Genomic DNA, 24,411 nt, shown 5'->3' with positions numbered 1-24,411 from the left:
CGCAGGCTAACACCCATATGCGCCTTGCAATCATATCGCTCCAATCTGTTTCTTTGCCTCTTGTCACTCACATCCAGAGATTCCAGCTTGTTTGTTTGCTGATTTTTTATTAGCAACATAACTCATGTCAGCATCATCACAATGATTTGTTGCAGCACCGTCAGAAATGCTGCCATTGGCATTCTTTGATGGATTTTTCCTCGAGTGTATGCACTCAAAAACTCTATAGATCAGAATGCCCTTCTTCTTCGAGTCTCTTGTCCTACTGTGTCTCGATGTCACAATTCGAGTACCAAAGCCAATCTTCAATGCATATTCATTGTACACTCGATGTGCTTCTTCAACATTGTCAAAAAACATTCCAACAAAGGGAACAATTGGTTGCGACGAGATATCTTCGTCTGGTTCATCAACAAGTGTTGTAGCATTTTCATTGGCATCATTATCACTAAGTTGACTGTTGTGATTAGTTGCACCATCCGTGAGCTGCTGCAAGGTGTCCTCATCACTATCCATTCCCGGAGGATCATTCAAATCAATTGCGTCATGTTTTTCTTGCTCCGCAGCATTTTACATTTCATCATAAAAAAATCGATGGTTCCATAGCAACATTCTGCAACAAAATCAGCAACCAAGTCATTTACAAATAAATGCTTTGAAAACCATGCAAAAAATTGCCAAACATAAAGAATAAATAATTGATGCAGCATGTGAAACACAAATACAAAACAAGTTTTTGTTGCTAGCAGGGTTCAAACACAAATAAAAACATTTCTGGCAACAGGGTTCAAACATCTTAGAGCATACAAGTATGCAACATCTTTTTGTGTGTTTTCATTCGTACTTGAAAAAATTAATCCTTGTAGCATGAAGGCTTGTAGCATGCAACAATTATTATGTAGCATGCAGCAATCAGTATGATTCATGTATCAAATGAACACTATGGTTGTAACATCAACATTGTTTCCTATTTTTTGTGAGAGAAATGATCTAGGGTTCATACCAGATCAATCTCATCACGGCCATGGCGTGCTGCATCCTCGAAGACCACATCAGGGTTGACGAACCGTTGCATCACCCCAGCGTCTTGCCGCAGGATTCCTCCATGAACGGCAACGGAGCTCATCCCAGAGCTTGAGCCCAAATCCATGAAAGCAAGTAGTTGATTTCGGATGTACGACATGGTTGACGCAAACTCAGGTCCCGTGATAGATGGGGAAGAACCTCCTCGAGCTAATCCTACCGCCGCCGCCGCGGATCCGGCCGCCGCAGCCGCGGATCGGGGACGAGCCGACGTGGGGCAGAAAGATCTGTTTTCCCTCTGTGCGCGCGCGTGTGCTGAGGTTGCAACATTTGCTGCAACGTCTATGCTTCAATGGATTCGGTGGGATCGTGCGTAGATCCAACGGACGTGGATATCTGCATCCGATGGTCTGGGCTGGACCGGCCGAACGGTTGCGCCGGTCCGCCGGCGCACATGGCTGTTCATATGGTTAAAGCATTGCACATAGACACATATAAAAACGATTTCTCGTCCGTAAGGGAAACGCCAGGTCGGCCCAACGCTGGCCCACGGTGGATAGTAAGCTTTCCGCGAGGAGTCGCGCGGGTCCGGTAAGACCATCTTCCCGCCAGCGGGCCATTTCCCGCGGGAAAACCCCCGAAATTTCGCGCCACTCGTTTAGCCCCACCACACCGAAACATAAACCCCCGCCCCGCATCCCGGCCAATCTCACGAAATCCCATCAGCTCACCAAGAAATCCTCGGACGCGAAGCATCTCTCTCGCGGCATCGCCATGAAAGGCCGCGCGGTTAAGCTTCGGGAGGCGCACAAGGCGGGCTCGGGCTCCCCGGCCTTCTGTTCAGTCGCCTGGTCCCCCGGGGGACAGCACGTCGTCACCGCGTCCGCCGCCGACGTCGCCATCCTGATCCACGACGCCGCCGCGGGGACCGGGGCCCGTGGCTCTGGTTCAGCCGCGGCCGTCGCCACGATCCGGCTCCACAAGGACGGCGTGACGGCCGTCGCCCTCGCGCCGGGCTCCGGCGGCTCGCTCGCGTCCGGTTCCATCGACCACTCGGTCAAGTTCTACTCCTTCCCAGGTTCGTGGTTCCGACCGTCCTGATGCGCGGTATCTTATCCGAGTATATATATTTCTTTTCTTCACTTCAAGATCTGTAAATGTCTCCGAATCTCTTTCCCAGACGGCACGTTCCAGAGCAACGTTGCCCGGTTCACCCTCCCAATCCGCTCGCTGGCGTTCAACAAGAAGGGCGCCCTTTTGGCCGCCGCCGGCGACGATGACGGCATCAAGCTGATTGCTACAGTCGACAACACGATCTCCAAGGTGCTCAAAGGCCACAAGGGCTCCGTGACCGGGCTGGCTTTTGACCCCAAAAATGATTATCTGGCATCAATCGACAGCTTTGGCACTGTCATCTTTTGGGATCTTTGTTTGGGCAGCGAGGCACGCAGCTTGTCGTGTGTTGCCCCGACATTCGGTTCCGACCACTCGGTGAAGAATACCCTGTGCTGGAGTCCCGATGGGCACACCCTTGCTGTTCCTGGGCTGAGGAACAATGTGGTCATGTATGACAGGGACACCGCGGAGGAGGTATTCACATTGAAAGGAGAACATGAGCAGCCAATATGCAGCCTTTGCTGGTCCCCGAATGGGAGGTACCTGGCAACTGCTGGCCTCGACAGGCAGGTGCTTGTGTGGGATGTGAAGTCAAGGCAGGACATCGAGAGGCAGAAGTTTGATGAAAGGATATGTAGCATGGCATGGAAACCGGAGGATAATGCTATAGTACTCATTGATGTAATGGGCAAATTTGGGATTTGGGAATCAGTGGTCCCTTCGACTATGAAGTCGCCCATTGAGGGTGCGCCTGAGCTAAACCCGCCAAGGGTTCCTTTGTTTGATGACGAAGATGAGGAAGAAAAGCCAAGCACATCGGCTGGTTTTGATGATGAGGTCGATGAAAGCCTTGGTGATTCAGCACCTTTCAACCACAAGCGGTTGAGGAGAAAGGCCACATTTGATGACCACATGAATAGAGATAGCGAAGATGAGGACATGATACATGAGATGCAGCCAGTGAAGAGAACAAAAGGTAGGCACAAAGATGACAAAGAGGGTGCTAAGAAGGCAATGGATGATTCAGCAACTTCCGGAAGGTTGGTTACAGCAAGAATGCAAGCTGCCTTCCAATCCGGGTCAACACCATCTCATCCTGGCAAGCGAAATTTCCTTGCTTACAACATGCTTGGAAGTATTACCACCATTGAAAATGAGGGGCACTCGCATGTAGAGGTAAGGTCCGCTTTTCAGCTGTTTGCTTCTTAAGCCACTGAATAAACCATCTGAAGTTATACTGTTTTATTAGCTCTCTGCTGAAGTTGTGACATTTACATCCATTTTCCAGGTCGACTTCCACGACACAGGAAGAGGCCCCAGAGTCCCTTCCATGACGGACTATTTTGGTTTCACCATGGCTGCACTGAATGAATCAGGAAGCGTGTTTGCAAATCCATGCAAGGGCGACAACAATATGAGCACTCTTATGTATCGCCCCTTCAGCAGCTGGGCTGGTAACAGTGAGGTAAGGTTTTCTACATGTAACATAAATGTCTGCACCTTCAAGAATTAGAGAGTTTTAAGTTAGCTCACACTTACTGGTTACTGAGACAAGGGGTGTTTATGTATGTCCAATTGTAGTGGTCAATGAGGTTTGAGGGAGAAGAAGTGAAGTCTGTGACTCTTGGTGCTGGATGGGTTGCTGCAGTCACAAGTTTAAATCTTTTGCGCATCTTCACCGAAGGGGGCTTGCAGGTTTTTATAAGCTTGTGCATTTTTTTCCTAATGTTTTTAATTTTCCATCAGTATTATTCTTGTGGAGTCAGCCAGGTTTCCGTATCTGAAAGTAGGCCGCCTTCTGTTAGCTCACAAACACCAATGAACTCAGTTTGTTCAGTGTCCTGTACTAGAACTTTCTGATTCCTATGGTGAGAAAGTAATGTTTGGAAATTATAATGCTCTGAAAGGGAACCCCTCAGGTCTAATACTTAAAAACAAGCCATCATTACACTAACTCTTGGTTTACAGATTATTATTGTTGCAAATGTACTTGCATAACAATCATGCAGTATTCACGAAGGCCTGCGCTCTATTAATTCTATAGGGGTTATATTTCCATCTGTTATCTGTGTTTGCCATCTATCAGTTGGAAAGAGCACATTTAACCAAGCGCTATATTGGAACATAACTTTAGTGTACAACATTTTTGTTTGCGTAATGAGTTTTCCTAATCACACCATGATAGTTGGTAGTAGATGCTCTCAGCCCTCACGATCTTGCTTATAATATCTACATTGTCCAGTACTGTGCCACAATTTTGTTCTAATAAGCCGAGCTTAAGTAATATTCATCACAACAAGTAAACAAATGTTTGACATAAAAGGTGCATTATTAAGCTGTGTTCACTGTGGAAAGCTCGGCATGCTTGTATGTCACAACTATGTGCTGCCTGATTGGCCTCTAGATTGATATAAATATGAACTGAATCTTCCATTCCTTTTTTGTTCACCAATCACTGTCAAAATTAATTATTTGTGGATGCTGTGGCCCTTGCTTCCTGTCTTAACATATAGGTATGCAAATCTCCTGTGTGTTCTTGAAAAAATATATATTATCTGAGACCCTCCCTGAAAGTATTTAAATGCTAGAAGCGTGATCCTTTCACAAAGCTATTTTTTACACTAACATGAACATATGGAAGCCTGGAATTTTTTCCAGGCAAGATAAGAATAAATGTCGTGATCTGATTTACTAAGTTTGGTGATTTTGTTCTCAATACAAACATAAATTGCACCTAAAACTGTACCAAGACATCTTCCCTCTTGTTTTTCCTTTTTTTTATGTGGAAGAGCAATCCGGGTAATGTAACTACCTGTCGTCACTCGTTTACTTACCAACCACCAACATTCTGCAGATGCATATCCTCTCAGTCAGTGGTCCAGTGGTTACCGTGGCAGGTCATGGGGATCAGCTAGCAATTGTCACACATGCTTCAGATTGCCTACCCTCGGGAGATCAGGTATTTGTTGGCATGCCCATTTGCTTTAGTATTTTGATGATGTATATTGGTAGCTCATAGATGTTGTGATCAAGGTTTTTGTGAAGTTTATAGTTGCATACCTGTCCAATTTCTACATTTGTATCCTCTATGAGAACTGAGAGTGGAACTAATATACCAGTTTGTAAAAATAAATAACGAATGCAGTTTTGATGACTACCACTGACAGGTCCTAGATGTTAAGGTATTCAACATAACTGAGGGGGCACAATCTGCGTCTGGTCGCCTTGTCTTGACTCCATCCTCTCATCTAGCTTGGTTTGGTTTCAGTGAGAATGGCCAACTTAGTTCATATGACTCCAAGGTATTTATGCCTCATGAGTAAATCAACAGTTGAAAGTTGGTTTAATGATGCTAATTTTGTACACTGACCATAAAAAATTCCAGGGAATACTGAGGGTCTTTTCTGGTCAGTTTGGTGGGAGTTGGCTTCCTGTGTTCAGGTATAGAATCTTCATTGCAGGTTTAACATTAAGAAATTACCGCTGAAGCACACTTAATCACTGTATCTAATTTCAGTTCAACCAAGGCAAGAAAATCTGAAGATGAAAGCCACTGGGTGGTGGGTTTAGATGCTAATAATATATTCTGCATTCTATGCAAATCCCCTGAAAGTCATCCTCAGGTATGCTCTGCTTCTCTTTGAACAAGTTTTCCTATTTGTTGAAGTTCTCAAGTTCAACCTGTCAAGAAAGATGCTTTCAGCCCTGTAATCTGGAAGATTGAAAATCATTTTTTGTTGTGTTTAATGATGAATTGGGTAAATGTTACTTTGATTTTCTTTTGTCTTCTTTAGTTAAATAGAATGTTTGATAGCTTGGGTTCTTCTAATAGTATCCTAGAAAGAAAAGATCCATCAAGTAACACACCAAAATATCAAAATCATTGCCAGTTTGGATGACGTATCCAGTCCCCTGTTTCCTCACTGGATGTTGGTCTGCTCTTTGACACATGTTCTCTTGATCTTAGGTGATGCCCAAGCCTGTTCTAACTATACTTGAGCTGTCATTTCCTCTTGCTTCATCTGACCTCGGAGCCAATAGTTTGGAAAACGAGTTCATGACAAGGAAGTTGCATCTCTCACAGGTACATCATTTTTCTTTCTCTAACTTAAAAGGCCAGTAGTGTCTGTGCTCTGTTGTTTAAGCATTCCTTTTTGTCCCAGATCCAAAAGAAAATAGAAGAAATTGCTGCTCTGGGTCTGGACACAGCTGCATTTGAAGATGAAGCATTCAATACAGAGGCTGCACTTGACCGGTGCATCCTGAGACTAATATCTACTTGTTGCAATGGTATGAAAGTCTTGAACAAAATTCACGAATTGTTGTCAATTTGGTTCTTTCTCTTATTGTATTTGTCACGTTCTTGCTTTTTCACAGGTGATAAGCTAGTCCGAGCCACTGAGCTTGCAAAGTTACTGACGTTGGAGAAATCAATGAAGGGAGCATTAACACTTGTTACACGCTTGAAACTTCCTATATTACAAGAGAAGTTCAGTTCATTACTTGAGGTGAAATCCGCACCCCTGATTTCTTACCCTGATCTGAACCTACCTGCCGTTACTTATTCATTCATGCACATGCTCAACAGAACTTATGTTCAAACTGGTGATTACAATGACATCTTGCAGGAGAGAATGTTAAACGACGCAAGAATGACTGGAACAGCTGGTGTTTGCTCGAACCCGGCCAGTACAAACTACTCACCAGCGCTCAATAAAATCCAACCTGCTAAAATTGTGCAAAATGGAAATAACTTGGAGGCATCCACACCAAACCCTTCTGCCCGACGAAGCAGTGCAGCTGGATCTAAGAAGGCAGAATTAGAACAGCCAAAAAATATGAAGGAAAACACTGCAAAGCTTTCACCCGCGGTCACCCCTTCAGCCAAGATACCCAAGAAGACCGATACCTCTGAAGGGAAAGCAAAGAGGGAGAGGGATGGAACAGCGGGCGTGAGTACAGCTGAACAGATTCTGAAAGGAGGCATTGATCAGGCTGGTGCTAAAAATAAGAGCAGTGAAGACGGCAGCCGAGGAGAGCCTCAACGGCCACTTAACCCATTTGCAAAATCTTCATCCAACAAAGAACAGTCATCATCGCTTTTGGATTCCATAAAAAAGATGAAGGTTGAAAGCGAGAAAGTTGATAAAGCCAACAGCAAGAAGGTGAAAGTATAATTGTTTTTTCTTGTCATTTGGACCTGAACCTGCAGGATGGAAACTGGCAGTCAGTCACCTTTAACTAACATATGAAGTGCTTTTCCTTTCCACTTAAAATTCTGGTAGTGTAGTTGGACAGCTCCTGAGTTTACTTTGTAGTCTGGATGTACTTTTCGGACAATAAACTTTGTAGCTTGGATGTTCTATTCATATCGTCGTTTATAATATTCATCCCCTGTCGAAGTAGCGCCTTTCGTACTTGTATTTTTTTTTTGCGCACAAATTGCTTATGTGATGGCCTTCTTCAATGATGCACTCTTACAAAATACGGAGTGTATTGGTGTTATACTTGGTCATGGGCAGCCTGGCATGGACGGCCTGACCCGACCTGGCCCAAAAATCCTGGGCTGAGCTGGGCCTAATCGTCCCATTGGGCCAGGCTTGGGCCTGGAAATTGAGGTTGACAATTGGGCTGGGCTGGACTGGGCTTGGGTTTGATAAAATAGAATTTTAGTTGCAGTCAGGCTGGAATGATTGGGCCATGTTGGGCTTTTTTGGACTTGGGCTGGGTTTGGCCCTGATTTACTAGGCCCGACAGTTGGGCTGGGCCGGGCTTGGGCTTGGGTTTTTCTCCAGTGGGCTTTTTTGGCCTGGCCTGAAGCCCGGCCTGACCCGGGATATGCCCAGGTATAATTGGTGTAGATCGGCCCTAAATTGGTTGTTTGTTAGATATGTACTAAACCTAATTGTATTTGTGTAGTCACTAATCAACAGTAAATATTCAAGGAGGTTTGGCAAATACCAATTCTACTAAATATGTAGTTTGTATTAACCTTCTAAATTTATGCTTGTCCTTTAGTTTTTTTTTTTAAAACAGAGTCAAAAGATTTGTTTCATCTCATTGATAGAGTAGAATTGTCTGCTTAGTGGAAAAACTGGGTGAATAAGTCATAACAGCACACACAGGGCAACATAGGCTGTCTTGGCTACCCACATGAAGTCATGAAGACACACGGTCTAGAAGACTTGCCTACCCACCTAAAGTAATGAAGACACATGCCATCCAAATGAAAAACATCGCTCGGGTTGTCATCAAGCGTCATCACTCCACTAGCCAACGACTCTGGCTTAACCATTGATGACGACGAGCTAAGCCCTTGTTGTAATAGCCATCAGAATCCATGTCGGCCATCCGCACATGTGACTAGACAACCCCAATTCATGCAATGCACCTTGCAAGACACAAACTTTGGGCTTGCGTCAACTAGGCCCTGCAATCGAACACCCATCTCATGTCATCGTCACCGTTGGCACATCCTCAAGAGCTTTGACTCCGCAAAGACGGGGTGAGGCACGAGGGACACTCGAACAAGTAGGATGGAATCGACCATCAAAACGCAGCCGCAAACCAACTTCACTTGAAGCCACCATCATTGAAGAACGAGAAGCTACACCACTTTAATCTAGGGTCACGACCTCAACATCCCCACAATAAGTAGTGATGGAACCTGCAAGATGTAGCCATCACCCGTTCTAGGAAGACCCCCAAGTAAGGGTTTTTCCCCAAAGCTCGAAAGAGGGCATCCACCATTGAACAACGATAACTCCAAGAAGATGGTTGGTGGTCGCGACCGACGCCGACTCCAGCCGAGCCAGAGAAAGGCTTTCACCTTGAAGAGCTAAACCACCTTCCCTTCAATCCGATTGACATGGACTGCCATTTGTTCGAACCTTATCTTGCCGCACCAAACAAAGCCAGGAGCCACACACTTGCGCAACGTCGACGATGCCACTTGCACCTTATGGGGTCGACTCTGCAACACAAAAAACATTTTGGGAGCAAGACCCGAGCAAGATTTGTCATCCCTGTGCACTACAATTGCAGCCACGCTAGGCAACCCTGATGTTGATGCCGAGGATTGCTTGCATGTAGGGGATCAGGTTGAACACACCTAACTGTCAGTCGCCGCCAGAACTCTAGGCGCAGTGTTGCCGGCATAGCCACGATGACTATCGTCGTGTGAGAAGGAACCTAGGGCCGTCATCCTCACGCTCGAGCATTGTCGAGAGCGGCTGTCGTCTGCTGTCCATGGTTGCACTAGCAGGATCGCCCACCACTCGAGAAAGGAGCCTCATCACTGCTGAGCACCACCCGGACTTTGCATGTTGAGGTCACCGAGAGGCGGCAAAGCCGTAACGAGAAGTCTAGCGACGCGTAGCGTGTGAAGCGCAGCCACCCGCAGAAAGTCACTTTGGGCGTTAATGGTAGCTGCAGGTACATCTCACAATGTTGATTTTATTTTATGATCCGTGCTAGCTATGACCCATACACTTGTATAGTTCTTATATTGCTTTTTTCCTTTCTCGTATTCTTTTTAACTCTCTCAGTTTGATGGGCCCCATAGTACTGCTTTTTGTTAGTGTAGTATGCATGCGACATCACTTCTCCCTCCTAAACAAATCCGTAGACTTTGTTTTATCTTAGAGAATTTAAATCACTCATACTATAAACTTGTTTTTGAAACTTTTTTATATATTTGAATTTCTGGCGCAAAGACCTTTAGAACAAGATCAATCTTGGATACAATTTTGACTAGTTTAAAAAAAGTGAAGTATGTTATTTAGAAATGTCAATTTGTGAAATTGATATTTAGAAAGAGTGAAATATGTTATTTCAAAAATGTGCAATTGAAATAGACTTGACTTTATGCAATTTATTTTTGTGAAATATGTTATTCCAAATAATAAAAAATGTGAACATGTGAATTTATTTTTTTCAAATGTGTAACACATTATTTCAAAAGAGTGAAGTATGTTTAAAAAAATGTGCAATTGAAATAGATGCGATTTTTGTGAAACAAGCTAGCAAAAAGTGAAATGTAAAGTCAACATGTGAAATTGATTATTTGGTAATGTGTAACAATTTATTTCAAATCAGTGGAATACGTTATTTTAAAATTTTGTAATTGAAATAGATGTGATTTTTGTAAAACAAGCTAGTGAAAAGTGGAATGTAATGTCAACATGTGAAACTGATTATTTGGAAATATGTAACCGTTTATTTCAAAGGAGTGAAATATGTTATTTTGAAATGTGCAATTGAAATAGATGTGATTTTTGTGAAATAAACTAGTGCAAATTGAAATGTAGCTTGTGAAATTGAAAACAATATGCAAAACTGATATGTCAACTTGTGAAATGTAATCTCAACATGTGAAATATGTTTTGTGAATTTTAAACTCATTTAAGAAGTATAAAAAATTGGTCTTGTTTTGAAGGTCTTTGCAACCTGAGTTCAAATATATAAAAACTTTTGAAATCGAAATATTGGTTTAAAAGTTATGAGCCATTCAAAATGACATGAGAAGAATTAAATGTAGTCTTTAGTTGACCATGTAATGTTCTGTACATGCAGTGTGTCTCTCTCACGCTCTCTGTTGTGGATCCATCTTCTTTTTGTACTTGCTTTAGGTACGAAACAGTGTTGCACCCATCTCATAATAGCAACAAGCGGTTGTGGATCTCCCAGTATATAAAACAAACTCCACCGCGCGATCCTAAACGGACGTCCGTTTTGCCCGGATTCTGTCCGTTTGGGTAGGGCGATGGAGTCGTGTCTGGGCCTGTCCTGGGATGCGGTGGCCGTGCGCCCAGCGCGCGGCCGCATCCTTTTGCCCCATCCTGTCCGTCAGGACCTAAAATGTCCATATTTTCGTATCAAAACAAGTTTGCACATCAACCCAATCGAAATTGTCCCTAAATAAAATAATTTTACAACCAAATCGAAATTGTCTTGAATGAACATAAAATGAACCAATACATCTATTGGTTGCCAATATGTTCTCACATGTGCTCAACCAAGTCATTTTGAAGAATCAAATGAGTGTGCCAATCACGCATTTCACGATGGAACTGGACAAATTGTTGAAACGTGGCCGGTTCTTGGTGCAGGGGCTCAACATTTTTACCTTGATAATCAAATCCTTGGTCGAAGATAGTGTCATCACGTTCGTCCTCGATGATCATGTTGTGCACGAATACACAAGCAGTTATCACCTCCCAAAGCTTCCTTTCATCCCATGACACTGCAGGGTTTCAAACGATACCCCATCGGGATTGAAGCATACCAAAAGCACGTTCCACATCCTTTCTAGCACTCTCTTGCATTTGGGCAAATTTCTTTCTCTTCTCATCTTGGGGGTATGAGATTGTCTTCACAAAAGTTGACCACTGAGGATATATACCATCAGCTAGATAGTATTCCTTGTTGTACTGGTGGCCGTTGATCTCAAAGTTGACAGGGGGGAGTGGCCTTCTGCAAGCCTCCACACCGCTCCAACGGAGACGTACTTTCTGTCAAAGGGAAGGAACTTCGGTAACACATCCTCGTCTTCATTGGTTCCACTTGTGGTTATCTCTAACCTTTACTTCGTGTATGCTTATGTTGTTGTCTATCTCTTACTTGTCTTAGTTGTTCTTGTTGTTAGCATCATATAGGTTCACCTCGTTGTTGCTATTTTAGTGAACCCATATGTTGCTTACCCTAACTTGTTAAGATTAATTAAAAAGTGGTCGTTGCCTATTCACCCCCCTCTAGTCAACCATATCGATCCTTTCAACTGGCCCTGCCAAGGAAATGGACAGTTCTTCCACTCCCAGTGCATACAATCTATGCTGCCAAACATGCCTGGAAAGCCTCTAGCTGCGTTGGTCGCCAACAATCTCTCTGTATCGGCGGCAGTTGGCTGCCTCAAGTACTCAGGGCCAAACACCTCGATCACAACATGGTAGAACTCGTACATTGACATCAGACATGTTGCCTCACTCATACGCACATACTCATCCACCAGATCGCCTGGAATTCCATATGCAAGCATGCGGATGGCCGCGGTGCATTTCTGGCAAAAGGAGAATCCTAGCTTGCCAAGGGCATCCGTCTTGCACTGAAAGTATGGGGCATGAGCAACCACTCCCTCTCGGATACGATTGAACACATGCCTTGCCATACGAAAACGGCGACGGAATTTATCCGGCTTGAAGAGCGGTGTGTTCGCAAAGTAATCGACACAGAGCAGGGCCTGGCCTCTCTCCCTGTTGCGGTTCAGGTTCGGAGCACGGCCAGGGAGTGAACCCCTGTACCGAGGAAGCTGCCGTTGAATGTGGCCGTGAACCATCACTGCAGCCACCACAATATCTTCATCATCGGACGACGAATCGTCCGATGAATAAATGAAGTGGTGGAAGAAAAACTCATCACCACTGTCCATACCTTTACGGGCAAAGTGTCGAACACCCTGTGCTCGTGGTGGCAAAGAGGCCGCGATGATCACCTTGATGCAGGGGTGGTTGGTGGCCGGCTGCTGGCCGCTCTAGAGCACTCGTCGGAAGCTGCCGTGACCGCCGTGGTACGTCGCCTGCGGTCGTATCCACTCTGCCGCCGGCTACGACGGCGGCGGCCAAACCTCCTCCGATCGACGCCCAAACTACGACGAAAGCGCGGGCGTGGTGGCGGCCATGTCGAGACGGGGTTTGCTACGGACGGCCGGGGGATGAGGTGGCCGGAGAATAGCGGCGGCGCCGTCGGCGGGGCGAGGCGGGGCGGGAGAGGGGGTGGAGGCATTGGAATTCCTGGGAGTACTTGTGTCCCCGACACACGGGCCACGGGCGGACAAGGGCGTGCGGCGAGCGCGTCCGCGCGATGTCCGTTTCCCCCAAACTCGGCGCAAGTTTGGGCCGGGGATGAGTTGAAAACAGACGAAATCCGGACATTTGCCCGTTTGGGTACGCACGTTGGACCACGGTATTCGTTCGTTCTACCCCAAACGGACGCGCGCGGACAAGATGGGGTCGCGCGGTGGAGATGGCCTAACGTTACCGCGCAATTTTTCATTTTACAGCTGCCCGTCGTTCGTCTAGTGCTCCATCGAGCCAAAAGTGGGTGGATGATCCGATTTTCCTTTCACTTTGAGCGGAGGAGCGGAGACCCTGGGATTTTGAGCTTGGACCCTGGGAAGAGGATTGCATACCGGATCCACACTTTTCTTTTTCTTTACCCGTGCGCTCTACCCTGTCGCTTTCCGAATTCGCATCCATGCGGGTCGAGCGAGCCTCCTTCTCCTTCATCCTTCATACGAGTAGCTCATCATCACCTCGATAGCACTGTTCCCGCGTCCAAGGCTACTCGGGAAGTCGGGAGTTCCCCTGCCCTACGCCACGCCACCTCGCGTATTACCATGGCTGTTGTCGACGACCAGCGCGCCGCCACCGCGGGAAAGAACCCCGCCATCGCTTACCGGGTCGCCTCCATCTGCGCCATGCTCGACGAGCACGATGCCACCGAGACGCCCATGAGCGCAAGCCGAGTTGCCGCCGTCTACTCCATGATAGCCGACGTCGCCAACGCTGCCGCGGAGGGGAGGATGACCGGCAGGAGGAGGTGGAAGCCCTACACGGGCATCGCCCGCCGCTACGACTACTTGGAGCTCCGCAGTCTTGGAGATGGCGCGTCCGCCGACGTCACCAAGGCGCGCCACCACGCGACCGGCCACACCGTCGCCCTAAAGACTATCCGCGTAGACAGCTACTCCGCCGGCGCCGTCGAGCTCCTGCGGGAGGCGTGTTTCATGGCCGCGTGCCACGGCCACCCCTCCCTCGTCCGTCTCCATGGACTCGCGCGCGATCCGGATTCCGGGGTCTACTCCCTCGCCATGGAGTGCCTCGGGCCGTCGCTGCACCACGCCCTCCGCGACCGCGTGGCCCGCACCGGCCGGCCCTTCCCGGAGGCCAGCGTGCGCCTCATGATGAGGCAGCTGCTGTCGGGCGCGGCGGAGCTGCACAAGAACCTCATCATCCACCGCGACATCAAGCCCGACAACATCCTCGTGGCCGTCGACGGCGCCGTCAAGATCGGCGACTACGGCTCGGCACTGTCGATCGCGGGGCAGAACGACGACGACGCTTACTGGGCCGCCGGAACGAGGACGTGCTGCGCGCCGGAGATGCTGCTGGAGAAGCCGGGCTACGACACGCTGGTCGACACGTGGTCCCTCGGCTGCGTCATGGCGGAGCTCCTCACCGGGGAGGCGCTGTTCAAAGAGCACTGCGACTCCGACCAGCTGCACAGGATCTACGACGTGTTTGGCGTGCCGGGCAAGAGGGAGTGGAAGCCATACGAGTCGTCGTTCGTGGCTGACAAGGTGCCGGTGTGGCGGCGAGAGCAGGCGCAACAGCGGCGGCGAGGACGGTGGCACAGCAACCGGCTGCGCGAGCTGGTCCCTGAGAAGCTTCTGTCCAAGGAAGGGTTTGAGGTTCTTAAGGGGCTGCTCGCGTGCAATCCCAACAAGCGCCTGGCGGCCGCCGCCGCGATCAAACTTCCCTGGTTCGCTGACAATGATCATGCTCCGGTGGAGTTGCAGGTCACCGTGGGACACTGACCGAGGGTCATGTAACCATACATTTTTTAGGCTACATGTAATGCAAACCATAGTTGTATGCCTCGAGTTGTGGTGCCTGTGCCTACAGTGACCAAGTTGCATGGGAGCTTGTGCGAATTACTTGTTTCCTAGTAAGAGCAGCAGCTAGAACCTTGGTTCTGGGAGCAGCGCTAATGTATGATCTCTCGTGAGATTTATAAGACTACACGTTGTTTATCTTGTTGAGCCACAAAGGACCGGTACTTTGCCTGGAATCCACTTTCATAATCTGATGGAGAGTTGTTGGCCTCTAAGGTCTCAAGTTACATCTAATGCTTGGTTTTAAACCATCCACAAAGCTGACCACATAATAATGCTACTCCAACACTTCATAAATGTTGGAGTAGTCTCATACCATTTCCTAGAACTGGTCAATATATTCAAGAACTGAGAGTGTGAGTTTTTTTTAGGGGAACTACAGTGTGAGCTGTTTTACTGAATGAAACTTCTCCAACACTTCATAAATGTTGGATTCTGCAAACCTGTCACATAACAGCCTACATAATTACCCCGCAAAAAGGAAAACAGCTTACATAATTGATCACATGGTTTGTCCACGTTTTTGTAATTTAGCAGTCCTGATCCAATTTTTAGCCCTGCCAACAATATATGTTTGTGCCGAATTCACTTTACACTCATCAGGAGCTTGTGCTAATTCAAAATATTTGTTTACTTGTCTAACCAACCCAAAGGATCATCTCCATTTATTTTAGACCCTAAGACCATAGAACAATAGTTCTATGATAAATTTTATATTAATAGAAAATAAGTTACAAAAGAAAGGGATCAAAAGGATCCCAATAAACAAGAAACATTAATCAATGCATGTTCTTGGAAACATGAATGTGTTTTAGAACATACTATCTAGCCACTGTTTAAAGCTTTGGAAATGCTTCTCTTTTCACTTTGTATTGTAAAAGCTTGAGATCTTGTTTGAGATGAAATCGCCAAGATTGAATCGAATGCTGCAGTCCTTTGAAGATTCTCCCATTTCTCTGATTCCAAATATTCCAACATCCAAGAATGACTGTTTCTATGGCAAATTGTCGTGGTAGATGTTTTGCCGCCAGCAGTGTGTCCTTCTAAACCGAAGTACCTCTTTTCTTATGAGGAGTCAAAGTGTTCCAACATTCTAGTGCAAAATTATAGTCCCAAAGAAGATGAAGGGTTGTTTCTTCAGCATGTTGATTACAATTGGGGGAGTGGGGATTGTTCAATTGCATTTCTTTTCTCTGGAGGAGTGACCTGGTGTTGATTCTGCAGTATGCCACTAACGAGAAAATAATAATCTTATGCTTGAGTCTGATAGAGCTGTTCCAAACTAACTTAAAAATGGGGTGCCCCTCCTCATCTCCCATTAAATACACGCATATCGAAGAGTATTTGTTATCAAGGCCATTACTGATCCATTTGTCTTTCCCATCATTGTTAAAAGTAGCAATAATGCTCCCCATTTGATTAAATTTATTGTTAGCTTGGGTGGACAAAGGCATGTGGAAATGATCAATCTAGTTTTGAGAGTTACAAAATTCTTGAAGAGACATGGAGTCCTTAATGGCAAAAACATGTAACTTTGGAATCTGGTAAAAACATATCTAATTAATTGGAATCTGTCATCATATGAGATCATTGTGGAACATCCAGATAGTCTTCTTTCTATTTTTTGCATGATAGGGTCAACTTCCTCAAATTTAGGCTGGGGGTGCTCATTGGGAGGCCCAAATAACTGAATGTGAATGATCCTTGTTTGTAGTCTACAATAGATAACAAAAAGTGGATTTTGATCCTCTCGAACATTGATTGGCACTATGATGGATTTTCAGTAATTCACTTTCAGAATAGTGCAATCTGAATAATGGAGGTACAGGTTTTTAATCTGCATGAGGTGTGAAGGGTTTATCTGGGAGAATTACAATTGCGTCATTTGCATATTGGATTAGTGGGAATTTAGGGAAAGGAGATGTTGGGGGGATAACCCCGGGGTAGGCTTAGCGAGCCTGCTCCTTCGCCTTCAGCCCAGAAGGAATGACTAAAACAATTCTACAAGGCCCAAGTCCCCTGGCCGGCTAGGAAGCACCTACCGGCTGGGGGGCGAGGCGGCCAACTCTCTGGCCGGTCAGGAATCACCTGTCGGCTAGAGACGAGACGGCTACCTCCCCCTTGCCACTTAGGCCAAGCCAGCCGGCTAGGGACGAGGCGGCCGTGCCCAGGCCGGCTAGCCAAGCAGGCTAGCCGGCTGGGGATCTCAAGTCACATCAGACCATAGGTCATGACGAGACCCTACGGTTAAAGGTGGCTACACGTCAGCAAAGATACTGGATCAGAATGCACGACAGGTCCCAGCGTCGGTGGGCACGCCGCTGACCTCCTCCGGCTCTGATCCATCACCCTACACAACGTCGGCCGTCAAACCCCCACTCCATTATTGCACTCGGCGTGGGAACAGTGGAGACGGCCGTATCGGCTGCCCATGACGAATCTCGCTGGACGAGCCGGACGTACAACACGTGTCCTATGTCAACCTTACGCGAGATCCCTATTGTCTAGCCGGCGGGTCCCATAGCCAGACGGGACCTCACAGCCGGCGGCCCCCTCCAGCGACAACACAAGACCCCCATGGCCCCCCTGGCCAGCCGGCGAGGCTGCCAGCCGGGTCCCACTCTTGTACTTTTATCCATATTGTAGGTCGGTGGGTTCGTCTATAAACCCCCCGCCCCCCCTCCATGCAGAGGGTCGGTCAACTTAGCACACACACCAACCACATAGGAGAGGCATCGTTGAGACGCCTACGTTCGATGAGTACCCCAGCAACGTACTCGTCTTCGACGGTCCTCCATCGTGTGCGGGGTTCTTCACCCCGTATCATGTCGCCACCGTCTCCAACGTCATGGAGGTGATGGTCATCGGCGCTGGCACCAGCACGACTCATGGCAAGGCGTCAGCAGACGCTCGTCAGCTTGCTGCTGTCACCACTGACACCCTTCTGGCTGCGTTTACCGGCCTGAAGACGCCATCTCCGCCTCCACAAACCCCAACGACGCGCGGGCCTCGCTGGAGGAGGCTCGCAGGCAGATCTTGGAGGAGGGCATCACCATCGCCTCGGCTAAACGCCGGATGGAGGCCACGCAGCACGAGTATAACTCCGCATACGGCCTCACTCCGGTTTCCGAGGCCCCTAGCCGGCTTGGCTCGATCCACGGCCGCGGCCGGGTCATCGCCGAGATTCTAGGCGGCAAGCAGCCCGTCTACGAGACTCCTGCGGCCAACTTATGGGCGGCCCAGGCGGCCATGGCAGAAATGCAGAGCTTGGAGGGCAAGGAGCGCACCTTCCAGGAGAAGCGGGTCAAGGATCTCCTTGACGCCACCAACGAGCAGCAGACACAGCTTGACCCTGGTCAAGCTCAATTGGAGTCTCCGGGACCCAACCCCGGAGCGCGCCGTAACCCCAGCGGTCATCAACAAGCCGAATTATCTTCCTCGCATCACACTTCCGGCCGAAAGGGCGAGGGTAACCACGATAGGCGTTCTCAGCGCCACAACGAGCGTACTTCGAGCCGACGTCGTGGAGGTGATGAGAGTGACTCGGTGTATGAGGTTCCTCGTCCTGGGAGGACCCATGCCACCGGTTCACAAGGCGCTCTTCCGATCGCGACTCGGATCGGCGCTTGCGTCCCCTAGGGCGACCACGACGCCCGCAGGCGTCTCAACGTGCTGGCTAAATCAACTCTTCTGGAGGAGGACGGTCCCATCGGTTCGGCGTGCTTCAGCCCCCGGATCCGAGGGGAGCCGTTCCCCCGAGGCTTCACGCTACCTCGGGACACTCCCAAGTACAATGGCACCGCCAAGCTAGAAGACTGGCTGATTGACTACACCACCGCCGTTGGCATTGCCAGGGGCAACAAGCCCGTAGCCGTCCTCTACGTGCCACTCATGTTGGCCGTCTCGGCTCAGACATGGCTTAACAGCCTTCCAGCCAGCAGCGTCAACTCGTGGGTTGACTTCGAGGAGGCGTTCGTGCGCAACTTCACCGGCACCTACAAGCGCCCTGGCCGGCCTTGCGAGCTGGCCATGTGCGTCCAGAGGCCTCATGAACCCCTTCGCGACTACGTCACGCGCTGGACGGAGCTTTGCAACTCTTGCGAGGGAGTGCATGAGGTACATGCCATCCAGTACTTCATCAACGGCTGCCGAGACGACACTCTCCTCAAGCATATGCTCATGTGCTCCGAGCCCACCTCTGTGGCGGTGCTCATGGCCAAGGCGGACAAGTACGCCACGATCGACTCCGCAATGCGGTTGCTGCCTCTTGAGCTTGCGTTGGTTTTTCCCTTGAAGAGGAAAGGGTGATGCAGCACAGGAGCAGTAAGTATTTCCCTCAGTTTGAGAACCAAGGTATCAATCCAGTAGGAGAATCAAGCCAAGTGTCCAGAGTACCTGCGCAAACACAAACGAGCTTGCACCCAACGCTATAAAGGGGTTGTCAATCCCTTCAAGATTGATTGCAAAGTGAGATGTGAAGGCGGAAAGTGCAACAAAGTAAAAGTGTAAGGCTGAAAATAAGATGTGAAGTAGACCCGGGGGCCATAGTGTTCACTAGAGGCTTCTCTCAAAATAGCAAATATTACGGTGGGTGAACAAATTACTGTTGAGCAATTGATAAAACCGCGCAAAGTCATGACGATATCTAAGGCAATGATCATACATATAGTGATATAGGCATCACATCCGAGACAAGTAGACCGACACTTTCTGCATCTACTACTATTACTCCACACATCGACCGCTATCCAACATGCATCTAGTGTATTGAGTTCATGACGAACAGAGTAACACCTTAAGCAGGATGACATGATGTAGAGGGATAAACTCAAACCAATGATGTAAACCCCATCTTTTTACCCTTGATGGCAACAACATGATGCGTGCCTCGCTACCCCTTCTGTCACTGGGTGAGGTCACCGCACGGTATGAACCCAAAACCAAGCACTTCTCCCATTGCAAGAATCATAGATCAAGTTGGCCAAACAAAACCCACAACTCGAAGAGAATTACAAGGATATGAAATCATGCATATAAGAGATCAGAAGAAACTCAAATAAGATTCATAGATAATCTGATCATAAATCCACAATTCATCGGATCTCGACAAACACACCGCCAAAGAAGATTAGATCGGATAGATCTCCATGAAGATCATGGAGAACTTTGTATTGAAGATCCAAGAGAGAGAAGAAGCCATCTAGCTACTAGCTATGGACCCAAAGTTCTATGGTGAACTACTCACGCATCATCGGAGAGGTCATGGTGTTGATGAAGAAGCCCTCCGTATCCGAATCCCCCTCCGACAGGGCACCAGAACGTGCCCCAGATGGGATCTTGCGGAGACAGAAGCTTGCGGAAAAGTGTTTTCGTAGATCTCTCTCGCAGTTTTGGATTTTTCGGGAATTTATAGGCGGAAGAGGTAGGGCAGACGAGCCACACGGGGCCCACAAGCCTACTAGGCGCGGGCCCCCTGGCCGCGCCTAGGGGGCTTGTGGCGTCCCCTGGTGGCTCCTGCCTTGGTTCTCACGTCCCGTGCGTATCTTCTGTTCTGGAAAAAATCTTTTCGGAAGTTTTATTCCGTTTGGACACCGTTTAAAACCCTCCTCTGAAAAGGGTCAAAAACACGGAAAAAACAGGAACTGGCACTTCGCACTAAGTTAATAAGTTAGTCCCAAAAAAGATATAAAAGGCATACAAAACATCCAAAGTTTGACAAGATAATAGCATGGAACCACAAAAAATTATAGATACATTGGAGACGTATCAAGCATCCCCAAGCTTAACTCCCGCTCGTCCTCGAGTAGGGAAGTGATAAAGACTTAATTTTTGATGTGGAATGCTACCTAGCATGGTTGTCCTTTGTAACTTCTTTCATGTGACATGAATGTTCAGATCCGTAAGATTCAAAAAAAGAGTTTTCTATTGACATGAAAACAATAATCCTTCAAGCAAACTAGCAAGGTAATCATGTCAACGGCACAAGACGACTCGCCCCCTCTTTCCATGGAACAGAAGCACGGTGTACTCCACGATTCTCCTTCTTTGAGTCATAGGAACGCCGTACTATTAAGAGGGGACCCGTAGTGGAAAGGTTTGGGTGGAATCAATTTTGCACGCACAAACATTATCTCCTTTCCCTTTACCTGCAACTTTGGAGTGTCTCCCGCCTCTGTTTTTATCTCATCTAAGAAAAAGGTCTCTCAGCGGTAGTACCGCTGGGCCTAGCGGTGGTACCGATGGAACTGGCGGTAGTACCGCTAGCCCCAACGGTAGTATCGCTAGTGCTGGCAGTAGTACCGCTGTGCTGGCGGTAGTACCGCCCCTGGTCAGCGGTAGTACCGCTCCAGGAGCTTAGTACCACCTTGTAATGTCCAAGATGCGGTCCTTTCCGATCTGGGGATCGAGGCCCCGAATTGGAAAGGAGCGCATCTAAGCGTCTCGCAAACAGGTAACACAGCGCATACATGATAATAAAGATAGACAATCAGGGATTAAATTGCCTTCTCATAAATATATCAGAGTACATCACGCATACAACCAAAGTAGTTCCGCTACGGACTACAAAATATAGAAAGGCTATGCTACCCTGCGTGTAGGCCCACGATCACGAACACGCCTCAATCTTCTGGATAGGTCACGTACAAGCGGTCTGTCTCCTCATCGTACTGCCACGCCAGCTGCGTGCCGTCAGGATCATCTGTCTCTGGGGTACCTGAACCTGTTGGTATTGTGGAGGAATCCGCGAGCCACGGGGACTCAGCAATCTAAGACCTTGGTGCCAGAACTAGTCAAGTTATTAGGTAGGATAAGGTGAAGTGTTTAAGGTTGCAGCATCCTAAGCTTGATTTGGTGGCTAACTTACGTAGAGCAATTATGAAGGTGGACTATACTAGCGGTCGCGAATACTTGATCAATAAGTGATCGTGAACACCTACCCACGTCATACATAACCCCAGCGTGTTCCCGATCGAAAAGTGATCTTCGAGGGGACAGTCACGGTTACGCACACGGTTGGCAATTTTAATAGTTTAAGTTTAAGTTATCTATTACCGGATGTTAACAAAATATTCCAAGTTGCCACATAACCGCGGGCACGGCTTTCCGAAAGATTAAACCATGCAGGGGTGCTCCAACTAGTCCATCACAAACGTACACAAGCCGCAAAGTAATCCTCTATCACGAATCTCGTGATCTCATCGGATTCCTTAGAGGAAAACCTCAACTCTGGGGAAAACCAAAGCTTCACTGGGATTCCTATACGCAAGATATATCGCTAAGGTAAGGCAAGGCTAGCAGGACCTCCCGACGTGTCGACGACCCTGATAAGAGCCGCGTATCTCAGTCTCAGGACACGCCGGATGAGCACAGCGTACAGTGGCCTGATAGACATCTCCCGAGTTGCCCCGGGTTGGCCCGGCACACGACTCTAGTTTGGACCAACACTCATGAGGAGCACTGGCCCGGGTTGTTGATTAAATTCCTCGGGGTAGCTATTCCCTATGCAGATTATTATTAAGTGATTAGCAAATTAACACCAATGTTGGGTCCTGCGGGACAAGCCTTAGCACTACGCGATTTATCGAGGGGGTCCCCATAACAACCCCGAACATGTTAGGAGCGATGAATATGGAATCAAACACCGGTAGCCGGTAACTAAGGCGGCAATAACGGAACAAAGAACCCGGAAAAAGGCTAGGCCTTCCGTCATTTACCAAGTATATATGTGCATTAATTAAATAACAGAATTTAGATAATGATATCAAGCTCATGTTGTCACATGAGACAAAGCACCTGCATCTAGCAACACTAACATTAATAACTGAGCAAAGCCTACTTAGCCATTCAAGTTTGCTAGGAAGGGATCAGTGTTTGGGTTCATGGCATATCAAGAGGAAATTTAATTCAGTGGTAGGCAGCGAGCAATATGACATGGAAACGCAAACTAGCATAACAAGTCTAGAGATGGAATCAAGGTCATATCATCTTGCCTGTGATATCCTCAGCTTGGAATGGTTCTTGATCGTCCTGCGCGTACTCTCCTGACTCCACGTATTCGTTCTCCGATCCCGGTGCTAGCCAACATAAGGATAACATCCAATGAACAAAAGCACCTCAAGATGCAACAAGCACATGATGCATGAGATGAAAAATGAGCATGCATCACTATTTCTATCACCAACACAAGCTTAAGAAGCTAACACAAGTTCCTAGAAAGAACTGCATGCTAACCTATTTTTACATGCATTAGAATGACATGATCAGATCCGTCTCGTGAAAACGACGCAAAACCATATAAAGAACAATACAATCGGAGCTACGGATCAACGGGAATCAACGAAACAAGATATGAAGCCCTACGTGTAAAAATCTTCACCACACACTCAAATGGCACAAATCTAGTATTCCCAGGTCGCCAAGACATAAAAAAACCCATCATGGATGGGGTGGAGCAAAGAAGAACACCACAACATCAACTAAGCACTCACAAACATCAAAATGACAAAACTACATAATCTGCCATAAACTGCATCATAGCACTTTGTGAGCTACATGCAAAGCACCTACAGCCACCCAACTATGACAAATAATATATGTGGCTGTAGCTATCCAAGAATACAACCAGCACAAGCAAGAATCACACAAAAAGGAATTAAAAACAGAAAGTTATAAGGCTGCAAACTGGCCCAAAACCATCAGATCTCAGGGACTTAGTGAAAATTCCTGCACCTAACTCTCTCTATTTGCTCTGAAGCTTTTTGACAGCAGCCAAAACAATACCTACAGGGCTCCAAATAACATGAAATTTTATAGGGCGCTAGCAAAACATATCAGCTCCAACTTTATAGTTGAAAGCTAGGGCTAGATCACAACACAATGACCAGCACAACCTCATCTACAGGAGTAGAAAATATAACCAGATTCTCAGACTTAGTGAAAATCTCAGATTTTCAGCCACAAGCCTACTTTGGATGGGCACAACTTGCACACATGGATTCCAAATCATTAATTGAAACCAACATGTGGTAGAGGGGGTCATCCTCTACTACCACAAGCAATAAACAAACACAAGAGCCCCTCACAACTCATGGAACCAAGGTCTAAATATAGAAGAAAATGCAAATGTAACTTTTCCAGATAAATGTTCCAATGGCAAAAATGATTTCACCAATGTATTCCTGGGATCTTTCTACCACAAAACCATATATAGAACACATGCACTTGCTTGGAGCAAGTGAGCTCAAACTAGGAAGGAAAACTACATAGAATCCAACATAGTGAATAGTGCAACATTTCTTGCAACTCCCACTAGTACCACTATCACATATCTATGCTCATGTGCAAAAATACAATATGGACATGAGCGTTTGGACCCCATGTTGGTGTCAAGCACATCAACAACACAAATACTTCTCACTAAGTCACCCACTCACACACACTTCATGCTTTCTCTCATATTAAACATGAGGAGGTGCACAACTTGCATATGGGGCTGTTTTACCACATACATATCACACCACAATCTCATCATAAGCTCTAAGACCCCAAGTATAACATAAGGGAAGGCTATCAAGTAAGTGATATAAAGGCTACACATACAT

General features: G+C 47.2%; 2 protein-coding genes across 2 annotated transcripts; both read left to right on the top strand.

The window, feature by feature from the left end:
- The first annotated feature begins 1,724 nt into the window (after positions 1 to 1,724).
- On the top strand, positions 1,725 to 7,541 carry LOC123452531 (WD repeat and HMG-box DNA-binding protein 1). The gene is made up of 12 exons (XM_045129192.1): positions 1,725 to 2,101; positions 2,204 to 3,315; positions 3,428 to 3,604; positions 3,721 to 3,834; positions 4,994 to 5,098; positions 5,307 to 5,441; positions 5,525 to 5,580; positions 5,657 to 5,762; positions 6,107 to 6,223; positions 6,303 to 6,429; positions 6,517 to 6,647; positions 6,768 to 7,541. The coding sequence occupies exons 1-12, from the start codon at positions 1,798 to 1,800 to the stop codon at positions 7,314 to 7,316; spliced, it is 3,033 nt and encodes a 1,010-aa protein (XP_044985127.1). The 5' UTR covers positions 1,725 to 1,797; the 3' UTR covers positions 7,317 to 7,541.
- A 5,306-nt stretch (positions 7,542 to 12,847) lies between these two features.
- LOC123396716 (putative cyclin-dependent kinase F-2) lies at positions 12,848 to 14,732 on the top strand. The gene is made up of 2 exons (XM_045091569.1): positions 12,848 to 12,998; positions 13,437 to 14,732. Exons 1-2 carry the CDS (start codon positions 12,848 to 12,850, stop codon positions 14,729 to 14,731), a joined length of 1,446 nt encoding a protein of 481 aa, XP_044947504.1. The 3' UTR covers position 14,732.
- The last annotated feature ends 9,679 nt before the right edge of the window (positions 14,733 to 24,411 follow it).

The sequence above is a fragment of the Hordeum vulgare genome, chromosome 5H (genome assembly GCF_904849725.1).
Source record: "Hordeum vulgare subsp. vulgare chromosome 5H, MorexV3_pseudomolecules_assembly, whole genome shotgun sequence".
NCBI classification, from domain to species: domain Eukaryota; kingdom Viridiplantae; phylum Streptophyta; class Magnoliopsida; order Poales; family Poaceae; genus Hordeum; species Hordeum vulgare.
This window is presented reverse-complemented; position numbering and strand designations above follow the sequence as displayed.

Excerpts from the sequence above, each read along its gene's own strand:
- LOC123452531 (XM_045129192.1), top strand. The coding sequence starts at position 1,798 with ATGAAAGGCCGCGCGGTTAAGCTTCGGGAGGCGCACAAGGCGGGCTCG. Across the intron at positions 6,430-6,516 it reads AATATCTACTTGTTGCAATG|GTGATAAGCTAGTCCGAGCC; the intron begins GTATGAAAGTCT and ends GCTTTTTCACAG. Across the intron at positions 6,648-6,767 it reads AGTTCAGTTCATTACTTGAG|GAGAGAATGTTAAACGACGC; the intron begins GTGAAATCCGCA and ends GACATCTTGCAG.
- LOC123396716 (XM_045091569.1), top strand. The coding sequence starts at position 12,848 with ATGAGGTGGCCGGAGAATAGCGGCGGCGCCGTCGGCGGGGCGAGGCGG. Across the intron at positions 12,999-13,436 it reads GGCGAGCGCGTCCGCGCGAT|CTCATCATCACCTCGATAGC; the intron begins GTCCGTTTCCCC and ends TCATACGAGTAG.